We start from the raw sequence: 22,801 nt of genomic DNA on the forward strand, positions 1-22,801 counted from the left end.
CTCTCATTTTATGCTACCTCAATAAGACCCGCCAACCTGGCTTTCTTAGAGAGCCAACTTTACCCTCACTTCAGGAACTTTGAACATTCCTTGAACACATGAGCCGCACTCTTCCTGCAGTACCTCATTCTGGTCCCTGCTTATGTGACACCCTCATAAAAAGTCCTTACTGGTCACCCAATATGAGTATCTGTCACTCCCAGGAGAAGGTACTATCTACCTCATTTCTGTTTTTATTTTCAAGAGTACCTACCATTCTTATAAGGTGTTCAGTCAGCTATTTTACTCTGTGACTAAATGGACCCAACCTGAACAAATGTAGAGGAGGAAAAGGTTTATTTGAGGGCTCACAGTTTCAGAGGTCTTTGTCTAGACAACAGTAGCTCCATTCCTCAGGGCTCTAGGTGAGGCTGAACATCACGGTAGGAGAGTACAGCAGAGAGAACAGCTTACATCATGACCAGAAAGCAGAGAGAGAAGCTCTACTCACCAGATACAAATATATACCCCAACCACACCCCGATTCCCACCTCCCACAGCCACACCCTACCACACTCCAGTTACCACTCAGGTAAACCCTATCAGGGGATTAAATCACTGATTGAGTTAAGACTCTTAGAACCCAATCATATCTCCTCTGAACCTTCTTTCATTGTCTCACATGTGAGCTTTTGGGGAACACCTCACATCCAAACATAAGGGCTCTTATTCCTCATTGTTTGCCTTGTGCATCGTCTGTGGTGATGGGACTAAGCCCTGGGGCCTGCCTTCCTGGGCTCCAATGGAGGCATGGGTGCAGACCTGCCATCTAATAACATGTCTCCTCTAGCCGGAGGCCAGGCAGGTAACAGGGATGTTTCAAATGGGCCCCAAATCAGGTAATAAATGGCCTCAAGTTCTGGAAGACAATGGGAATTGCCAGGAACTATGGAGAAGCTATAAAACTGAAGCTCTCTCTAGAGAGGGGCCTCCACACAGTTCGTTGTTGCTATCTGACCATGTGGCCACTACTGTCTGACTTTCTGGTTTTTCAACATAGACCAGAAATCTGATTTGTGTGTGATACACTTCCACAGTTAAAATATTGGAGGACAATTCCAATTTTCAACCCTTTATGGGCCAAAGAAATCATGACTATATGAGGCAGATTTGGCCTGTAGATCTCTGCTGGTTGCACTCCACCTGAACTCTTGTGAGATCGGGGCTCAATTCAGCCTGTCTTGCTTGCCTGGCCATTCCACACTCACATCCATGGAAGGCAATGAGAGCTTGATGTTCCAAATGTGGATGTTGCTTTGCCAGAGTTGGAAACAGACACCTGCCAACAGAGAAACACAGTATGGGCAGAACACAAGATAAGAAGGGTGGCTGTCAGGGTGTGAAAGGGAAGGAAATCTGACTAACTTTCCACTGTTTGTAAATACATAAATCCAAGATGCCAAAGAAGTAGAATATGTGGCCTTTAGATAAGGTACCATAAACCTGTCTTGGATAATTAACCTTTTTAAGAAGCAAGCATGTTCGGCACTTAATATCTGAAAAGGTGTAATGTAGCAAGAATGAGCTATAAATAAAAGAGATGGAAAGTGCAGTTGCGTTTTCCCAATTCGTTATGGTGGGTTGTAGCTAATTAATTCATAATGCCTCTGAATTGATACTGCGTCATTTGTGTTCATGCAAATTACCTCTTAACTCATGTTAAAAGACAAACATATTGAGCAAGTTGAACTTTCAAAAAAGCAAACATTCACAGAAGACAAAATAATAACAGGTTGTGGTTGGTTATTCATGCTGCCATAGATAAGATTATTATGTCTACATTTCCATTTTCAGCTCTTATTTTCCATAAATGATAACTTGGTCATAAAAAATAAAATTCCACTGAGCTCTAAGTTAATGCTAACATGTTATCTGAGAATGGGTTATTTTTTCCCCTTCATGTTTTAAAATAGGTTTCCTTAACAGGCAAACAGATTACAATTTCTCCAAGTTTAGTGGACTGCAAATTGTTGCAAGTAATCTTAAAAGCAGTTTGGAGATTCCGTGGAAAACTTGTAATGGAAGCACCATTTGATCCAGCTATCCCACTCCTCAGTCTATACTCAAAGGACTTAAGAACAGCATACTACAGGGACACAGCCACATCAATGTTTATAGCAGCACAATTCACTATAGCTAACTAACCTATATACCCTTAAATAGATGAATGAATAAGGAAACTGGTATATTTACACAATGAAATATTACTCTGTATTAAAAGAGAATAAAATCATGGCATTTGCAGGTAAATGGAGAGAGTTGAAGAATATCATGCTAAGTGAAGTAAGCCAATCCCCCCAAAATAAATAGTAAATGTTTTCTCTGATATGTGGATGCTGATCCATAATGGGGTAGGGATGAGGGAGCATGGGGGGAATGGAGAAAATGTGGATGGGGCAAAGGGGAGGGAGGGGAAGGGAGGGGAAATGGGGGTAGGAAAGATGGTGAAATGAGATGGACATCATTACCCTAAGTATGTGTGTGAAAACACGAATGATGTGACTCTACTTTGTGTATTACCATAGAAATGAAAAATTGTGGTCTATTTGTGTACTATAAATTGAAATGCATTCTGCTGTCATGTATAACAAATCAGAATAAATAAATAAATTTTTTAAAAATGACATTTATCATCTGGGTGGGTAGACCACTTCCAGAGGCAGTGAAAAACTGGTTGTTCCACATCAGGGTGATCCTGGGCCCACTACCTACTGGAGTGGGGTAGGGGTCTTCTCACTGTTAATTACCTCCTATTGCTTTTAATTGCCCAATAATCTGAGACATTTCTGTATGGAAGTAGTGCTCTTCTGCCTTCCCTTTCCTTCCCTAATGCTCAAGAGACATTTATTCATTTATTTATCCCCTCACTCAACACTTATGACTGAGCACATACATGTGACAAGCTGTGTGCTATTGTGGGGACACAGTAGTGGACTGATATGGAAAAACTGAGAACTTCACTGGAGCTCCTTATGTTCAAACACAATCGGGTTTTATATTTTTTTATTTTTATTTAATTTGTGAAGATGGGCAGGAATTCCTGTTTAGTTTCTTTAAAAGTGCTAATCTGACTACAGCAGACACTGAATTGCTCCCAATAGTGAACAAAAGAGACTATGAGTGTGTAGGAAAGGAAATAAGTATCAATGATGCAAGCAAATACAAAAAAAAAATGGCATAAATGACAAGGGGTGTGAAGGGCAAGAAGACCCAGTTTAAACTAAATATTAATAGAAGTTTCCAGTGGAAGGTGGGATTTAACCTGGGAAACATGACGAAAGGAACCCAATTGTGTGAAGGCCTAGGCAATAGAGTGTGCCAGGTAGAGGAATAGCTGGAGGAAAGGCCCTGAGGCTGGAATGAGTTTGGCATCTAAGAGAACAGGATGTGCCCTGGAATTCTGCAGCACCATAAGCAAGTGGGGAAGAATAGGAGTCAAGGAGGTGGGCTGGGCAAAGTGGCTAGAATCCCCACTCACTTTTCTTTGAACTCTAAGTCCTTATCTACAGATGGATTCCTTTCTTATGCTGTTAAAGTAGAAACAGGTCAGGCACAGTGGGCATATGCCTTTAATCCCAGTGGCTCTAGTGGCTGATGCAGGGGGCTTGCAAGTTCAAAGTCAGCTTTAGCAACTTAGCAAGGACCTAAGCAACTTTGTGACACCCTGTCTCAAAAAACAAACAAACAAACAAACAAACAAATAAAAATCCTAAATAAGAAAAAATGGGGGGTTGGGGATGTGGCTCAGAGGTTAAGTGCCCCTGGGTTCAATCCCTGGCACCCCCCAAAATATAATAAAATAAAGTAGAAACAGTTGAGATTTGCTTCTTACCATCTTCCAAATGAAGACAGATTTACTTATTTATATTTTCATTGCAAAAATATTAATATAAACTCAATGTAAGAATCATTGGATGTTTAAAAATGTAAAAGAGAAAGTAAAAAAATAATTCTACTATTCAAAGATAATCATTGTTAACATATGATGTGCATTTCCTAGACTTCTTTGTTTGTAAAGACAGACATTTACAGACATGCATATAAATACCTTTAACAAGAACTTGATCATATACATTCTGACTTATAAGCTGCCTTTTATTTAACATATTGAGTATCATTTACTATGTCCTTAAACACAGATCTATGTTATAGCTTTAAATGATGGCAAAGACATTTTATGAATATACTCTAATCTCACCCAGCATAGTAGTAGTAACTCTAGGGACAATTTTTCACTATTAATAAACATAACTGTGATGAACATCTTGCACTTGTCTGATGGTTTATGTTTGAACACCTTCCTAAAATTGGGGTGGGGTTCTGAGTGGATTGCACAGCCTCATCTGTGGGAGATATGAGAAGTCTGGGACCATGGAAAATCTGAGGGTCCTAGGAGGACCTAGTCAGAAAGCAGATCTTACTCCCCAGGTGAGAAGAGTTCTAAGGCCCAATCTGCTGTCTCCAGGTTCCATGAACCCTTGGCTGAAGTCAAGGGCTCCTGTGGCCTCTGCCTTTCTGTGTCACCAGCAAGTCAGATCATATTCTCTTATATCTGGGTTGCTAGAAAGATGATGGTATCTGTTAGGATATTTGGCCTCATTATGAGACAAGTACAGGAGAAAAGGATTGGGGATGGACAATCCCAGATGGTATTAACTTAGAAGACAGGCAAGACTTGACCTTTGGAAACTTCAGCTATTTACTTGTTGTTCCCTGGAAGAGATCTACCTAGAGTGTCTGACTGCTCCAGGTCAAACCAGGTGAATGTCTCCGAGTGAAACAAATGCCTCTCTCCACAGAAGTATCTGCCTGGTGCTTAAGTGCCAGGCATTCCTACTCTGCCTGGATCAGTGGTACTGTCCCCACTTCTGCTTTCTCTTCTGTGCCCATGTGATCAGTCTTGCATTGCCTCTCTCCCTGTCCCACCCCAGTGCACCTCGGGGCTCTCTCCTCCCCAGGTGTCAAGTTCTGTCTCCAATCAGAGGACCCTACTCTATCTCCAGAACCCCAGAGGCTCCATAAGCACTTGCTGACCTCTCTTCAACCAGCACACATTTCCTGGGCTCATCTGTGGCATAAAGTGCCATTACAAATTGAAGGGAGGGAATTCGGTCTTTCTTATACAATTGTGGACAGAGTGATGCTTCTCTAAGCAGGAAACAAAAAATTATAAGACTCCGCACCTTACAAAACTGATTTAGTGGAGACAATACAGAGGAGAATGTAGGGTGGCGTACTGGAACTTAAATGAGGGCACTGACCTACATCCTATGGGAACTAAGAGGATGGAGAGTGGTAATAATATTAACCAGTGCACAATCACAAGTCATTATTTCCTTCCCATAACAATGCCCAGGAAATATTAAGGGAAGTTAAATTAAACTACCAGTTGTAGTTGGATGCTGTCAAGTGCGCATTCTCTTTTCCTTGCCCATGCTACACACATTTTATAAGCCCCCTTTTGCACATGAGAAAACTGAGCAAGGAGATAAGAAATGAGGGGCAGTGACTGGTCACCTTCTCAGGTTGGTCTTCAGTTGCCTGGAGGGAAACTGAGGGAGCTTCTGCTGGACCAAGATCCAGAAATGAATCAGGGGAGAATGGCAGTGGGTGCTTCAGGTAAGTACCAGCAAAGGTCCTGCAGCTGGGGAGAGGGGATGGGACAGCTTAGGCTTTGTGTGTAGAGCCAGCCCATCTAAGCTCTAGCCTTGCCTCTTTCATCATCCCTGTCCCTTCCAGCTCTAGCATTAATAGGAAAAATCATCAGTTATTCAGACTCAAATTTGACAAACTTAATTGCAAAGAATTAAATAAGTTGTAGATCAATACTCTCTGAATGATCAATTAATCATTCTCTGTAATTAAAACTACCAATTCCTAATACCTTTCAGTTATATTTTATTGCACAATTTCTAATTCAGAGCTTTTAGGCAATTGTATTGATTGCAAGTATACTTACCATATCTGGTAATCAAATAATTTATCAGCCAGCACAACTTGTTATAGGATATCTGGTTTAATTACTATCACCTTGTCTCAGAAGGCAGGTTTAATTCTGCTTGGGCTTGTTTCAAGACACAGCAGGTTTGACATTATAATTCTGTTGTGTGGGTTCTACATGCCACACAAAGTTCCTTCTTTTGTGAAAGAGAATTGTAAGATGAGTGTACTTACTAAGCAGGTAAATGGATGAGCTCAAGTGGTTCCTCAAAATTATGTTTAAACTTTAATCTTTTTCATGGAGGGTTTGCAACTTAATTTATTCCCAATATGCTTAGAAAAGTGCTCTCAGGATTCATGGATGAAAGGCCTTTAGATGTACAAATGGATACTGCCTTCATTATTACCTTGAAATACAAATTAAATACCAAGAACATCACAATCTGCTTCACTGTGTCCATCAATTTTGAAAAAAGTACAAATAACATTTATTTAACCTATGAGTTTATTATTCCGGCAGCAATGCTGGACAACTGGTAGTTTAATTTAACTTCCCTTAATGTTTCCTGGGCATTGTTATGGGAAGGAAATAATGACTTGTATTTGTCCTGCACAGCCCTGGGTGGGCCTGGGCCTTCTTCCTGATCTCTCACTCATATTCAAGGTCCCCAGAGCAAAGGTTTGAATGTGGTTTTCCCTCCAAAATCCATATTATGGCTTCATTCCCCAATGTAACCATATGAGGTGACAAGGCCTGTGGGAGGGGTGATTAAGTCATTTAGAGGGACTGGTGCTCTCCTTGCCATAGTGCCTTTTTCTCTTGGGTCTAGATTGGTATTCATGAAGCAGGTTGTTATAACTAAGTATAGCATCTCCCTTGAATGCCTCTAGTGCATGTACTGCTGGCCTCTCACATGCTCCTTCTAAGTAATGCCAACTGCCATCTTATGTTGTGGCAGAAATCCCTCTCCAGATGAGGATGCCTGAATTTAAGACTTTCAGCCTCCAAAAGTATGAGCTAAACAAACCTCTTTATTGTATAAGTTACCCAATCTCAAGTATTTTGTTAAAGTAACACAAAACGGGCTAAAACAGTAACAATGCCTGGGGACATCTTGGAGAGTCAGGGAGGCTGGTCCTTCCAGGGAGAAGGGGAATCTGCGGGGATTCTCTCTGCCAAGATGATAACTGGGCATCAGAGACTCTGGATCTCAGTTTTTCCTGAAGAATGGGAAAAGCTTCTAGAGGTTTTGGGTTGAGTTTAAACGGAAGGGATCCAGAATTTCATGCTTGGAAACAATATGACTGAAGGTTCAAAGTTAGGAAATCCTGGGCAGGGTGGAGAGGGAGTCAGGAGCGGGGAGGCCCTGTTACGTTAACATCTTCTTTGCCCTCTACAGGCTGCTCAGGTCTATCAGAGGCATGTCCCTTCAGCTTATTCCCCTCCCTCATACTCCCTTCCACCTTGAAAATGCCCAGTTCTCCATCAAACAGCTCATACCAGACCCGTCTCTCTCAGGCTATTCCCATCTGTGCAGGGCATGGGAAGGAAATCCCTAACACTATACAGAAATGATGGCTGTTTGGAGAACAGAGAGGATCATGTTTCAAGTGCCTCCATTCAACAACATGTCACTCACCTTCCATTCTTCCAAGGACTTCTCACAGAGTCCTCATGGAGCTCAAAGCAAGCAGACAAGCAACGGGACAGCACCCTCCCTAGTGCTCCTTCCCTGCCTCTCATTTCCAGAGACAGAAAGCCAGGCCTAGGGCAGTGTGCAGACTATGAGTACCTCCAGCTCAAAGCCTGAGTTCCCAGCCTGTCGCCAGGGCTGGCACATGGCAAGTGCAGAACACTCAACATTCGCTCGATGACTAGATCCATGCATACTTTTCCTGAGGTACAAACTTACCTACCTAGAGAGGGGAAATGTGGTTGAAGTAGGTGATCCCTGAGTTCATAAGGGCAATAATGCCCTCTCCCACCAGCCCAGTACTCTCCTCCCCTCATCCTGTTTTCTTTTCTCCATAGACTGTATTACCATATGACATTCTTATTTGTTATCTATTTTGCTGCCCTAGAATGCAAGGTCCTCATGGCCAGACACATTTAGCCACACTGTACTTAACTGCTCCATCTCTAAGCAATGGGCAAACAACATGGCATATGGTAAAGACAAAAGTCTTTCAAGTGAAAGAATGAATCCTCAAGTGAGGAAACTGAGGCTCAGAGGGCTTGGGTTACTTGCCCAAAGGACTCAAGCAAGTGGAGGAGTTGGGATTAAATGGAGGCAGCCTAACTCTGGAATACAGGCTTTTAGCAAGTATTCTATACAAACGAGTTCAATTAACTCGACGATTCTTTCAGGGGGCATATAATATAATCCAGGGGCATTAAAAGGGGAAGTTTTTGGTGCCACTGCAGCAGCTTATTTGGCAAGAGATGGATGTACAGCTGATAGGGAAACTGATATGATTTTCAACAAAGCCGGCAAATTAATCATACTTAATGAATGTGACTAATGTGTTAAAGGAACGAGTGATTAAAATATTAGCACGTCTGAACTTCTCCTCCCTGGTTAATTTCTTCTCCTCCCTAGGGTTACCATCTTTCAAAGAAGTGGGGGCACAGAATTATGGAAACGGATTTTATGGAACAGAAATGCATCTTAAATGGCTTAAATTGGGGACAGTCTGTGCAGTTCTCAAGCGGCTGTCAGTCTTCACGTCTCGCTGCTCAAGCGAAGGACATGGGCTGAGGGGAGAGGCTGAAACTGTCACAACGACTGGAACTGGAGAGGAAAAAGCTAAGCATTTCCTGGGGTAATGGTGTGGAAATGGAAGACAGGCGTGGGCCCCTCCAGCAAGGAGGAACCAGCCTTTCTGTGTAGGCACAAGGTGAGATAAAAGTGGTTGAGGAGGGATGTTTCCTGAGGGTCTTACCAGCTTTCTGCATTATACAGGAACAGAGGACAATCATTGACAAATCCTAGCAGAGTCTCCTTAGAGCACACTCCCCTCTCCCACCCTCTACATATCCCCATTGTCCAGATGGAAACATTAAAATTGTAGGGAGAAGAAAGCATCTCAAAATACAGCTCATGCTTGGGTACCAAATGGAACCAGGAGATTGCACTGCTTGTTGGTGTCCTACCACTTTTGGCAATGGCTCAAGCCTTCCTGTGGAATGTGTAAAGCTGAGCCCATGCTCAGAAGCCTCAGAGGATAGCAGGTTTTGTAGCTATATAAAGTGAACATGATGGGAAAGGACTCAGATCAGTGACTACCCACCTGGGTTAATAGCATCAACGATCTTTCTCTAAATAAGGACACAGGTGGTCAAATCTTTTTTGAAGAAAGGCAAATGTGTGTGTTAGTTTTCTGTTGCTGCTATAACAAAGTCTGTAGCTTAAAACAACACAAATGTATTATTTTACAGTTCTAAAATTGGTTTTTGGGCTGCATTTCTTTTGAAAGCTTCAGAAGACAATCTATTTCTTTGCCTTTCCCAGCTTTTAACAGTTGGTCCATCATTTCCAGCCCCCCTTCCTCTGTCTGTCTTCAAGCCCAGTAGGATAGCATTTCTCTCTTCTCTGACCCCTAGCTTCCCTCTTATAAGAATGCTGTGATTACACTGGGGCCTACCTAGACAATCCAGTATAATCTTCTTATCTCAAGATCCTTAATCAGATCTATAGTCTCTTTGTCAGGTGAAGTAACAGGTAATATATTCCCAGGTTTCAGGGATTAGGACTTGCATCTTTGTTGGTGGGGATGGGGGAGGATGTGGAGATATTAATCAACCACAGTTTATATGTGTGAATACTCACAATTTGTAAATGCTAGCAAATAATTCTGATGATTCCAGCATCATGTATGCCAGTCCAACAGGTCACCCTGTGGAACTGAGAGGTTAAAGAGTAGGTGTCCAGTCTATGACCTGTGTTTTAAATGAAGTACTCACTTATTAAAAGAAAGACTTTGTGTCAATCCTTAATTCATACAGATACTTTGCTAGTTTACAAAAATAACAACAAATATTTATTAAGTTCTTGTTTTATACCAAACACTAGGCATTTCACATGCGTTACTTTGAATTTTCAGAGCAATTTCATTTTATCCCTGTTTTGCAGATGAAGGATTTGAAGCTCAGCAGTGTTCAAAGTTATACAGTCAGTGTGGGTCACAGCTATACAGACCAGGTTGTTTGCATCTGGAGCCTTCAAAAATTTGTATTCAAGGAAAGAATAAACTGGTGCATGAATGTTAATAGGCAGTCCAGTTAAAAACCAACAACTACCAAGAGGAAGTCAGGTCAGACATCAAAGTTCCAAGTTCCAATATGCCTGCCTGCCACTCTTAGATGCTAGCCTCCTTCTTTTGCAAGACAACATTTGATTAGCCATATAACTACCCTTCTCTCTGCTGCAAAACTGGAACAGCCCCAGAACAAAAGTGTTCTTTTACTTATCAATGATGTGTCTTTGGGTAAGTCATTGTTCTTCTCCGAATTTCTTCTATTCATATAGAAAACAGAATTATTATTCTTATCAACACTTACATAACACTCACTGCGTACAAGACACAGTTCTGGGCATTTTATAATTATTAATCCACTAAATGCTTAAAATAACTCTGAGGTAGACAGTATTGTCCTCATTTTGCGGGATAAAGACTGAGGCACATACAGAGGTTATATAACTTGCCCTAGGAAGTAGCTGGTGAGTGACAGAACTGGGATTGGACCCAGAGAGTCTGGAGATAACAATTTGAACTCTGCTTACTCCATTGGGAAGTTGTGAGGGTCTCCAGCAGATTTATTCATTCATTCTTCTTCTACTCTTACTACACTCAGAGGACTGTTGTGAATTAAATGAGTAATTTCATGGAAAGTACTCAAATCATGGACTGCCTTTGTAGTTGCTCCGGAAGTGTCTGTTTTTGATCCTTCCCAGTTGTTGCTGGGGGTAAGCTCCATACCTGCTTTATGGCAAGCTCAGTAGTGAAGAGGCAGGCAGCTTCCAGCCTTGAGAGTACAACACAGCCCCAGTCGCTATCAAGACAGCTCAAGTCCTGGGCAAAGGAGAAAGTGGTCAGTGTGCTGTGAACCTTGAGAAAGGAACAGAAAGGCAGCAGGGATCAAAGGAATGAGGTATTGTTCCAGAGGAAGTGGCAGTTTCAAATAAAAACACCACCAGCAAATCCTCCCTGCTGTTTACTCTGAGCCAGGCCTCTTTGTAGGTAGTTTGCACATATTAGTAGCTTTTCTCCTCCTAGTAATTTACCAGGTAGACACCATCAATATTACCTCTATTTTATAGATGAGGAAACTGAAGCAGAGAGGTTAGAAAATTTGCCCAGGTCATGCAGTCCATGCACAGCACTGAGCAGGATTGAGAAACCTCAGTGGTTCACATTCCTGATTCACAATTTTGCCAAATCCATGCATTGCTCATATTAGGATATACTTAATATTTAAATTAGTTCATTCTTTTACAGAATGAATGAAGTCTTATCTCACTGTAGTATGAGAGGCAGAAAACCAGTATGAATTAAAAAGTAAATACCATGAAAATAAGTGATATTATTAAATTTTCTCTAGATTCAGTTGTCTGCTGAAAACTTCAAATTCAAGGCTTATTGTGTTAAAAGAGGGGATTAACAAATATAGAGATTATATTTGCTAATTATATTAGCACCAAACTCAGACTTTCTTATTGGTGTAAACAGGACTGAAAGAGAAGTAAAAAGAGGGTAACTCTCTCAACATGTGACAGGAAATGATTATGGGATCTATCCCTGCACCCCTGCATCCCCTAAAATTTCACTTGGGTAGTGGTGTTGATTAAGACCACAGATTTAGGAGACAAACTTGCTTCACTGTTTCCTGGCAATTCAGTTGTGAACAAAGGATCTCTCTGAGACTTACCTCATCAGTAAAATGTTCCCTCATTAGTAAAACGTTGGTAACAATAGCAGCTACTTTGCAGGAGCCTGATTACAAATGAAAGAATGCTGGAAAACAAAATCCAATATACAGTAGATACTTAATAAATGTGTGTGTGTGTGTATGTAACAGGGATAAAACACAGGGGTCTTAACCACTGATCCAACTCCCCAGCCTTTTTATATTTAGGTTTTTAATTTGTACTTTTATATTTATTTATTTAGGTCTTGCTGAGTTAGGGCCTAGCTAAGTTGCTGAGGCTGGTTTTGAACTAGTGACCCAACTGCCTCAGCTTCTCCAGCCACTGGCATGCGCCAGAGTTCCTGGCTAGGTCATTATTTTTAATCTTTGCACACAGGTCCCTAGCCTTTTGTTGTTTGGTTAAGACGATAAAAAAAATCATTATAGAAAATAAATAGAGGTTACAATATATTCTAGGTGATATTATATATATATATATATATATATATATATATATATATATATATATATATATATATATATATATAGTTGTTTTTTCCTTTTTGGGAAGAATCATCCTCATTTAAACTATAGTAATTTGTTCTTATGCCCAGGTCGCCCCAGATGAAATTTTTGCCCTAACTGATCACAAACACGCCCACGGGACGTTTCTCCGGACCTTAGTTTTATTTTGTCCTCTTATTTTAAGCAGCGACGGGAACGCAGACCACCAGGAAAACGTACTGATTGACAGCTGGCGTTAAGCCCCGCCTCCTGGCCGCTCCGCCCTCAGCGTGGGCTCGTGGCCCGCTCTCGACGCAGCGCTTCCAGGTTCGTCCCGCCCCTCAGGACTCCGCTTCGGCCGGCGTGCTGACGTCACAGATCCGTCGCCTCTTGCGCCTGCGTCGCGGGCGGAAGGTCGTCCCTGTGACCGGCTCGGCGGTTCTATCGTTTGTCGCCATGTTGTCGGTCGCCGCCCGCTCAGGCCCGTTTGCACCTGTCCTGTCGGCCACGTCCCGCGGGGTGGCGGGTGCGCTGCGGCCTCTGGTGCAGGCCGCAGTGCCCGCCACCCCGGAGCCGCCTGTGCTGGACGTGAAGCGACCCTTCCTGTGCCGGGAGTCGCTGAGTGGCCAGGCCGTGGGCCGGCCTTTGGTCGCCTGCGTGGGCCTCAATGGTGAGCCGGGTTGAAGGGTCTCTCCTTTCTCGCTCCCTCTGGCCCTAGTCCCGGGGAGCAGCCGAGGAGGGCGGGGGCGTGTAGAAATGTAGAGCGGAGTCCCGTTCGGGAGGATCGGGTTTCCGGTAGGGGCGACCTTGGGCAGAACAGGACGCTGCACCTCTCCGGGCCTCCGTTGTCCTCGCGTGGGCACGCCGCTAAGGTCTTCAGTGATGCTGCAGCCCTATGTGGGAGTCCTTCCCTTGGCTCGGATCTGGGCCCTCTTGGGCAGACTAATCTTTAACTTGTTGGTTAAGTTCCCAACTCCGGCGTCCTCCTACTTCCAACAAAGTCTGACAGAAGATATTGTTGCTTACAGGTAGTTTGACCTTGGGCAAATTTCTAAATGTTTTCTTCTCCTATGAAATGGATTCATGCTTCTACCAGTTTCATTAAGGATGTCGTGGGGGCATACATGATCTGTAGAAAGCCACTGGACATCAACAACACCCCTTATTAATCCCCCCCTCCAAAAAAACCCCACCTCAATTTAAATAACAACACAGCTCCAAGATCAGTTTCAGTATGAGTGCCAGCAATCTTTTTCAGACACTTGTCTAAAGGTTTTCACAACATAATTTAATCCTCAAGAAGAAAAGTTTGAGGTTGATAGTATTCCCGTTTTACAGATGAGAAAACAGACCACAGGAAGTAAAATGACCTGCACGAGGATGGACATTGTGCATGAGATAGAGCATGGAATTGACAAGACTGATTGTGTTAGCCATAAGCTCTTTCAAGGAATGTTTTTGGTATCCTCTGTCAACAGATCTCAGTTTAGTCTTCTGTTCCCTGTCTTTCATTTAACTAATGCCCTGTATTGGAGATTGTGAAATGGCACCATTTTAGGTAGTGCGACTGCATTGCTTAGTATTAAAAAACTGGGAAAACTCCTGATATTTCTTGAAGTATTATAGGGTGGCAACACTGGATTCTATAGTTTCTACACAGGTAAAGTCTAGTGTGCTGTGTATTGGCTGCTCCCATAGTTGTCACTCCACTTCTCACTAGGCTTGCTTGTTCTATTGTGTTCCTTGCTTGGTCCCATTGACAGTTGAGTTAGTGGTCTTTGTGCTACATGATAATCAAGTTGCCTCAAGGGGAAACTTACTCTGCATTAGTCACTCTATTCTTTTTACTTTTTTATTTTCTTTCTTGAGAGGAGGTCTCACTATGTTTGCCCAGGCAGGCCCAGCTAACTTTTTGGTTCAAGTGATTCCCCATCTTAAGCCTCCCAAGTAGCACTGCTTCTCTATATTTCTAACGATCCTTCCACTCACTTTTCCTTCTGTGCAAATCTTACCCATCCTTTCAATCACAATTTTGGATCAGGTCAATAAAATTTTATATTTGCTCATTCCTTTATGTCTTTATAGCATATAACATTTCCCATTCTGTATTGTATTCATTGGTTATTCCTCTGACCTTGAACTTAAAGGAATAGAGTGTCTACATTTTTCTTTCCTACAGTCTGAGATTTCGTAAAGTTGACGCAAAGTATTTGTGAGTGAATGTTGAGGAGCACTAGTGGTTTTGGAGAAAATGTCAGGGTAGGAATAAAGTACCCTGGCCCATTCCAAGTTTATTTTTGTTCTTATACATTACCTCGTGTACCTGTTTTTAATGTAGAGATATGAACTTGGTTCCTTTATCTTTTAGGTATGAAACATTCTTTACTGTCCTTGGCTTTGCCAGGGGAAAGTAATTCATGCTTGATTCCAAATTGCTAGTCTGTACTGTCAGGTTAGCCATAGGTAAAATACTACATGACTGTAAGTCACTTTGGTTCCGAGAAGTCATATGTATGAATCTCAAGTTGTTGGAGGTGATAAATAAGAAGAGAAAACTTCAATAGCAAAGGTGAAAAGCATCTTTGTCAAATGGCTAAAGAGTTTCTTCTAGAATTAATTTTTAAACTAGGCAAAAAAATGTAGAATCATAAGAAGAAAAAAATCTCTTCTATCATCATGCCTTCAGCTTGTAGCTTAAGTTCACCTTAAAGTGTCCTATTTAGATAGTTTCTAGAAAGACAGTGACAGTATGGGAGGAATTGATCAGGAGCAGATCTTTGAATTGGGGAGGAAGTTTACACCAGGGTAGCATCTCTTGCATATCAGAGGTCACTTTAAAACTAAAACTTAAAAAATATTTATTAAAATGCCTTCGATTTTTTTCTGTTTCTAGGTGATATTTCCATAAATATCTGACCTTGTTTTAGGTTAGAACTAATTGCAACATCTTTGCTTCTCAAAGTCAGACATTATACAACCCTTGTAAATTATTGAGAGAATGATTTTGACAACCTGGCAGTTTAATTTCCTAAAGAGTTCTTGACCATGTAACCCAGTAAAGTACGTGCTAGGTAGAGAGAGGTAGACAACTGAATTTCTTTTGCCATCAAGTCTTTGAGAATGAGAATGACAGTCATTCTGTGTAGTGTCCTTAGACATTACCTTGTATACTCTTTAAAAGAGTTAACAGTTGTGGATACTGTTTTTAATGTAGAGGTATGACCTTGGTTTCTTTATCTTAGATATGAAACATTCTTTACTGTCCCAGGTTTTGCCAGGGAAAAACAATTCATGCTTGATTCCAAATTGCCAGTCTGTACTGTCAGGTTAGCAGTAGGTAAAATAGTACATTGTAAGTCACTTTGATGCCATGAAGTCATAAATATGAATCTCAGGTAGTCACCATCTATGTCCTGATCCCCACAAAAAAATGGGCTAGTCAGAAAAGTATATAGAGTGATTTTGATAGGTTTCATTATTTATGTTTGTGTCTTCTATAAAGTTATTGATCTTGACAATCACATGAAATGCAGTTGAAATATTTTGTATTGTAATGTTTGACTGCTCAAAGAAATAGGATGAAAGCTTATGAATGAAATTGCAGTTTATTTTAATGAAATGTTTTTATAAGTACAGCTTTGAAATAACACGTTTTCTAAAAGTTAACAATTTTTAGTGCCTCTTTTTCTAAAAAGGAAACCTAATGGCAGGTTTCCTAAAACAGATATGGTTTACAAAGAGATTTGCTTTCCTGAAACATTTAAAAGTGATACCAGTAAATTCATTTTTTTGTCAGATGTTTACACATGGTATGGGAGAGAGGACATGACTTTAAAAATCTTTTTTATTATACAAATTACTTGTTCCCAAAATACTATGAAGGCAGTAATTATTTGTTTATTTACATTCATTTGACACACACAGTAGCCTACAGTAGAAGCATCTCACTAAAGGGGCCCACGGCAGTAAAAACGGGTAATGCCCTTTTACAGAAGATATAAAACTTCACTGAAGAGGGAAATATAGGAAAAATTTTCTCTTCTTTTGCTAAATGGAAATAGTTCTTTTGCAGGTTTTATTTTAAGAGCTGCCTGTTATGATAAGGATGTCCTTTTCTGCACATTAGAAGCTTTACTTGAAGATAGTATTAGTTTATACCCTCAAGTCTAAAATAGAAATTCATAAATTTTCTGTAACTGAAGGGATACCAGCAGAACACAGAATATATATTGTTTTGTACTTACTTTTGAAGACTAGACTTTTGCCTTAATGAGATGAGCAGATCAGTTTAACCAGGTAGGTTAGATAAGTTTTGGGGTCTTTTCTAATCCAGAGAATATGAGAAGTATTTAGTTTGGTTGTATCAAATGTCTTAGCAATTGGACTTTTGGAAACTTTGAAGTATAGCTGTTAATTGTGCTATTTAACTTTCTGAACTTAATGCTATGATATATTAATCCTGAATGAGCCATGTTCCAACAACCTTCAAGGAGAAATTCAATTTACAAATATTATCTTGTGGTTCATACCAATATAATAGCTTGTAGTCAACTTCATTTCATTTCTAATATTTTATATGCTAGTACTGCCATTTCAACTACTCACCAGTCTCAACTGGTGAGTTTTGAGAATTTAAATTTTTGCCTATGAGTCTAAGGTCTGTTTCCTGATGTATACCCCTTTCAGTAATTAGTTACTTATCTAATTGTTTTTAACTTTCTGTTTGCCTTGTAGTACCTGCTTCTGTTCGTTATTCCCACACGGATGTCAAAGTGCCTGATTTCTCTGACTATCGTCGCTCCGAAGTATTAGATAGCACAAAGTCTTCAAAAGAGAGCAGCGAGGCTAGAAAAGGTTTCTCCTATTTGGTGACTGCAACAGCTACTGTGGGTGTTGCATATGCCGCCAAGAATGTTGTCTCCCAGTTTGTTTCCAGCATGAGTGCTTCTGCTGATGTATTGGCCATGTCGAAAATTGAAATCAAGTTGTCTGATATTCCAGAAGGCAAGAACATGGCTTTCAAATGGAGAGGCAAACCCCTGTTTGTGCGCCACAGAACCCAGAAGGAGATTGACCAGGAAGCTGCTGTTGAAGTGTCCCAGTTGCGAGACCCACAGCATGATTTGGATCGAGTAAAGAAACCTGAATGGGTTATCCTGATAGGTGTTTGTACTCATCTTGGTTGTGTACCCATTGCAAATGCAGGAGATTTTGGTGGTTATTACTGCCCTTGCCATGGGTCACACTATGATGCATCAGGCAGGATCAGGAAGGGGCCTGCGCCTCTCAACCTTGAAGTTCCCTCATATGAGTTCACCAGTGATGATCTAGTGATTGTTGGTTAGAGACTTTGAACTAAAGTTCTAGGCTGCTTTCATTTTTCGTGTCACCTCAGAAGAGTTGAGGGCAAGCCTCCTGTACTTCTAAGTTGGTTGATTTGAAATATTTAAGGATTGTTAATAATGTACTTGCAAATGTGAAGTAAATTGAATCTAATGTTGAGTACTTACAAGCATTCACTTAATAAAGCTACTGTTAAACATTGTTAAGCTCGGTCACAGACTTGAAAGGTGCAATGTCTTTCATAGCTAATTCTAATTAAAAATTACAGACTGGTGTACAATAATATATTTGTGAAATCTATAATTGACTTTGTCTTTTACTTGTATAAATATTTATTTCCTCCTTTGTGTCAGGGACGCAGATTCTACAGTGCTCATTGTGAGGATGAGTTGAAACAAGCTGGTCATCTCTAGTCTTTTCCTTTTTTCACAGAATTCAGTAAGAGTGCTTCTGACTGTTTTCTCCCCTGCTGTATAATCTGTGTGGTAATTTTGAATGTAATTTATGAGAAAGAGTTCTGAATGTTAGCAGCTCTGAGGGTTTTTCCCCCAGGTCTGGCTAGCTGGTTTTATGCCTGCGTGACAAGCCAAATTTTTTTTTTTTTGTCCCTTGTGGCAATAAGTAATTAGAAGTATTAATTTTAAGGAACAGTGAAGGAATATTATTTGAGAGAAACTTTCCAAATCATAGTATTTCTGTTATTTCTTCCATCTGGCATTATTGATGTTTATGTCACTGATGCTCTTGTATCTACCCTATCATGAGGCAGAAAGGAAGCATCTGACACTTGGTACTATCTTTGTGTGAAAATAACTGCTGGTTTTGTTTGTGTAGTTATTATATTCGAAGTGTTCTTTCAAGTTGGATTTGAAGTCACTCAGCATGTGACTGAGGAAGTGGGGGTGGGCACACACAGAGCCTATCAGAATTAACATCCTATTTCCTTCTGCCTCTTACCTAAATACATGATTGGGTATAAATTGAAATTAACACAGGTGCAGGAATAAGAGTGGGCTTTGCCCTTTTTGATAAGTTTATCTTGCCTTGGCTGTTTGGAGGTGGGTAAGTAATTATCAATTAGGTCTACCTTGGAATACATGTGCACTTGTAAAATAACAAACTAGATGTTAGTTTGTTATTTTACAAAGGAGCTGTTCATCTACCGGTCCAGTCTTTGCAGCTAAGTGTTGTATCAAAAAAGAAAATACCAACATTTCTATTATTCTAGAAGTAAAGTTAGTAAGTGTGGTAATTGGTGGGGGCACCTAAAAGTGATATTTTATATTCTAGTCTCCAGATAATGGAGAATGTTCCTGGTATTGGTGTTGTAAGACAGTAAGAATGTGAAATGTTCAGTTATTGAAGAAGATGGGTCCACCTGCTAAAATAATTGTTGCACAAGTGTTAACAGCACCCCTTTCTTATAGAGTAATACTGATACCTCAATATTATTACACCTCATTCCCTGAAGTGATATCTTGAAATAGCGCATATTTTCATTTTGAAGTGTCAAAACACTACTTTGTTAGAATCTGTATGGCAATGAAAAACAAAAATAGAAAATTTTGCAGCCCCCAGATGTCGCATTATACAGGTACCTTGAGCTGGAATTGCTATATTTGGTCTTCAATGATATTTTGAGTTTCATGGTAAGATACTGTTAAATCCCAGTAGCATTTACTTTTGAAAGAAGTCTTTGTTCCACAAATGGTAGGATGATTGAACTCACTTCATAGTACTTTGCTAAGACATGTTAGCTTTTTCACTTATTTTACAGAAAGAAAATCCTAGACACTAGTAGAAAATGACCTAAAATAGATGTCTGACCAGTTGGTATCCTGACAAGAGCTTTTACTGGGAATAATTCTTGGAAAAATTTTAGGACCCAAGCTATTTTAGTGCGCTTTAAAAGAATGTTACAGGAAATTTGGCCTTTTGGGAAATTTGCATTGTTAGAGATAACATCATAGTTACTTCGGTCTTTCTGAACATACCTTTGTAAAATCTTTCAGTTAATCTGAGTATATAGGAAAAGGGCGTTTGCCTTTACTTGGTATTTATGGCTTAAGACCACAATGCTTTTGTACACTGATTTTCCTTAACTGTGGGAACATTAATTACCTGAATGTCAATATCATTCTTCATTCTCCCAGTACTGTCTCATTTCTATATTTTTGTCATTTAAATTTTATGGCTTTTTTCCTTATTTTCCAGAATATCCTGGGCCCACTGCATTACACCCAGAGAAACTTATTTTATTATTACCTATTTGTTAATGACTCCTCTTTTTACTTTCCTGAAGTTCATATTCATGTTCAGCCCCCTACTGAATGGCTGCCTAGTAACCTACTTGGCAGGCCAAGACCTGCTAGTCTTTTTTGCCTCCTTTCCTAGTACCTCTTCTCCCTGGGCCTAAATAAATTCTCAAATCCTGTTGATTTTAATCTTATTATAACAGGCCCATTATCTTTTCTGTTGTGTGTAGCATTCTAATATCAGCTTTTTAAGACTGATTCCTAGTCATTAGGATATGTGTACTTTATGTATATGATCTCTTCTAATTCTCCAAAAAAATCCCATCAATGAAACATTGCTATTCCTGTTTTATAGATGGAGAGTGAGACCCAGGGAAATCTCTGTCTACAATTGACTGGTATATTGCTGAAGCTAAACTTAACCCACAGAATCTTGAGTTTAGAGCCTATAGGCCTGATTGCCACCTTATACTACCAGCGTTTATAATTGTCAGTTCTTGCTTGGTCTGCTATAAGATTGAAACTGCTATTTCTTTTCTCTAATCTTGTCCCCTTACAATCTACCCTCTACAAAGCTGCCTAGAAGTACAGAGGTTTAAGAGTGGGGGATTGGTTCTAGTGTTCAGTCCTGGCTCTGCCATTTCTTAGATGTGTGTCCTGACATAAATTACTTAATCCCTGCTTCTGTTCCCACATTTATAAAACAATCCCCTCATAGTAGTTTTAGGAATTAATACATTAACTATGTCAAGGCATGACATTATTAAAACAACAACATAGAGCCTCTGTCCCCAATAGGATGTATTCATTTGGTTACTTACACTACACTAAGAACTCACTTTCCTTGTTTGTTTGCTTACCACCATGCTGAGAGTGCTGCATAGTGTGGCAAATACTCAATTATTAGGTCCTGGATGGAAAAAAGTGAATTTGTAAGTGAATCTGTTCAAAAGGGACATTTTCCAGGGACTATTTTGTAAATACCAGTTATATTTTTAAAGTATGTACTATTTGTGTATATTATTTTTCAGAACTTTATGCTAGAGGAGAGGGTTATTTTATTATGGATTGAAATCTGGATTTTGTTTTCAGAAGGGGAAAATGAATTCAAGATCTTAAACATTATTTTACTTCAGTTATTTGTTAGCTTCATAATGAAGGTTCTGCCTATGTAAGATTTCAATAGAGGCCTAATTTTTTTTCCCTAATACTTTATGCTACGGGCAGCATTTCATTACTTTTGTCATTTCATCTCATTTATTTTTCATCCTAAGATTTAGGAGGGGAATGTTTTAATTAGATGAAAAAGTATCTTGGAACAGGTGAATTGATCAGCATTCTCTGAAATAGGAAGGATTGAGGATTATTTTCTTTTTCAGTACTCAGCACTACTTACTGTAGTTTAAGAATGTTCTCAGCACAGTACTGACAGGAATATAAGGTTAAGATGGTTTCTAGTTCAGATACTTAAAAGGAGACCTAAATACACCACAAAGGAAAGACTATTTAAGTACTTGCTTCTGTGAATGCTTATAAAATAGATTGTTATAGATCGGAAATCTCTGGTCTGCAGCACAATATAAAATTAATTTTGTGAAGTGCTTCCACAGTATCTGTAATAACTGCTATAATGATCAACATAAGACTGGTCTATCAGTGAGCTGAAAATCCCAAATTTAATAAACTCTATATTTTTTACCATTATTATCCTATACTTGAGTTAATTTGAGTGCAAAAGCTTGCAGTCATTGGGCTTTTGAATCCTTATCTGATTAGAATATTTGTAAAGAAATGAAAACATGTAAGTAATAGGGTTTTTTTTATACATGTTTAAAAGTGCAAACAAAAGCTTTGTTTCTTAATTGAAGTGGGGAAAAAGGACACAATTGTCCTTTATAGGGAGACAGTATTTGAAATTGCCATTTTCTTTTTTAAAGAGAATTATATATATATATATATATATATATATATATATATATTATATTTATTTTTTAGTTTTTGGCAGACACAACATTTATATGGTGCTGAGGATCGAACCCATGGCTGTGCGTATGCCAGGCAAGCGTGCTACCGCTTGAGCCACATCCCCAGCCCGAAATTGCCATTTTTCTATATCTGTACATAGGTAAAATTTCAACTCAGGCCTCCCTTTGGAAGAGGGGCTTTGGTAGCTCTCCCCTCGACTCTCCTGTGCCTTCCGTTTGGCTATCTGGGGAGACAGGGTGTTCTGAAGACCCCAGATGATTTTCAGTACATGAAAATTAGGGACTATTCCTTTTAGTAAAGGATTTTCTTTTAGATCTTGAAATGTAGTTTCATGTGAGACAGTGGGTATTAAAGGCATATAAACTGGAAAGCAATTTACAAATACTGCAGCATTATTTAGCAAAGATTTGCCAGTTAGGGAATAAATGGTGTTTAGAATGTGATTAGGTATGCAGAAAGACAATTTAGGTGGAGGTAGGTCTCTATTCAAACATTCATGAATCATTGGTTTGAATCCTGCATTCTTGTAATGCTTTTTGGTCCCTGGAAGTTCAGATTTGCACGTGTACATGGTTGATGTTAATGGAGAGCAAAGCTGAACTCATCCCCTTCCACTTAGTTTTGAAGGATTAGTTCAAGTTGACTCCAAAAGCTGGTTCTTTGAAAAGTAAGAAAATAGATTAAACTTTTGTAAGCTTGATAAGAAGAATGTAAAAATGAGGAAAGAACCATTCGTCGTCACATGATGGAAGGGACTAATTAGATTAAAATCCTAATAAGAGCACAATACTATCACAATGAAGTTGTAGATCGGGGGATACAGACG

At 39.8% G+C, this 22,801-nt stretch overlaps 1 protein-coding gene and 1 long non-coding RNA gene across 3 annotated transcripts; one reads left to right on the forward strand and one right to left on the reverse strand.

Annotated features, from left to right (window-relative positions):
- Positions 1 to 319: 319 nt before the first annotated feature.
- LOC120887902 (uncharacterized) lies at positions 320 to 12,771 on the reverse strand. Of its 2 annotated transcripts, XR_013430842.1 has the most exons (5): positions 12,567 to 12,771; positions 11,909 to 11,994; positions 6,214 to 11,052; positions 5,557 to 5,683; positions 320 to 1,318 (listed from the first exon to the last, which is right to left on the reverse strand). It is a non-coding gene; the product is annotated as an uncharacterized LOC120887902 (long non-coding RNA). The 2 variants fall into 2 exon arrangements; XR_005731269.2 differs by lacking the exon at positions 5,557 to 5,683 and having other exon boundaries at positions 10,960 to 11,052.
- Positions 12,769 to 18,037, forward strand: Uqcrfs1 (ubiquinol-cytochrome c reductase, Rieske iron-sulfur polypeptide 1). Its single transcript, XM_005330650.5, has 2 exons — positions 12,769 to 13,061; positions 17,126 to 18,037. Exons 1-2 carry the CDS (start codon positions 12,848 to 12,850, stop codon positions 17,734 to 17,736), a joined length of 825 nt encoding a protein of 274 aa, XP_005330707.2. The 5' UTR covers positions 12,769 to 12,847; the 3' UTR covers positions 17,737 to 18,037.
- Positions 18,038 to 22,801: the final 4,764 nt, after the last annotated feature.

Source organism: Ictidomys tridecemlineatus, chromosome 15, assembly GCF_052094955.1.
Source record: "Ictidomys tridecemlineatus isolate mIctTri1 chromosome 15, mIctTri1.hap1, whole genome shotgun sequence".
In the NCBI taxonomy this organism is placed as follows: domain Eukaryota; kingdom Metazoa; phylum Chordata; class Mammalia; order Rodentia; family Sciuridae; genus Ictidomys; species Ictidomys tridecemlineatus.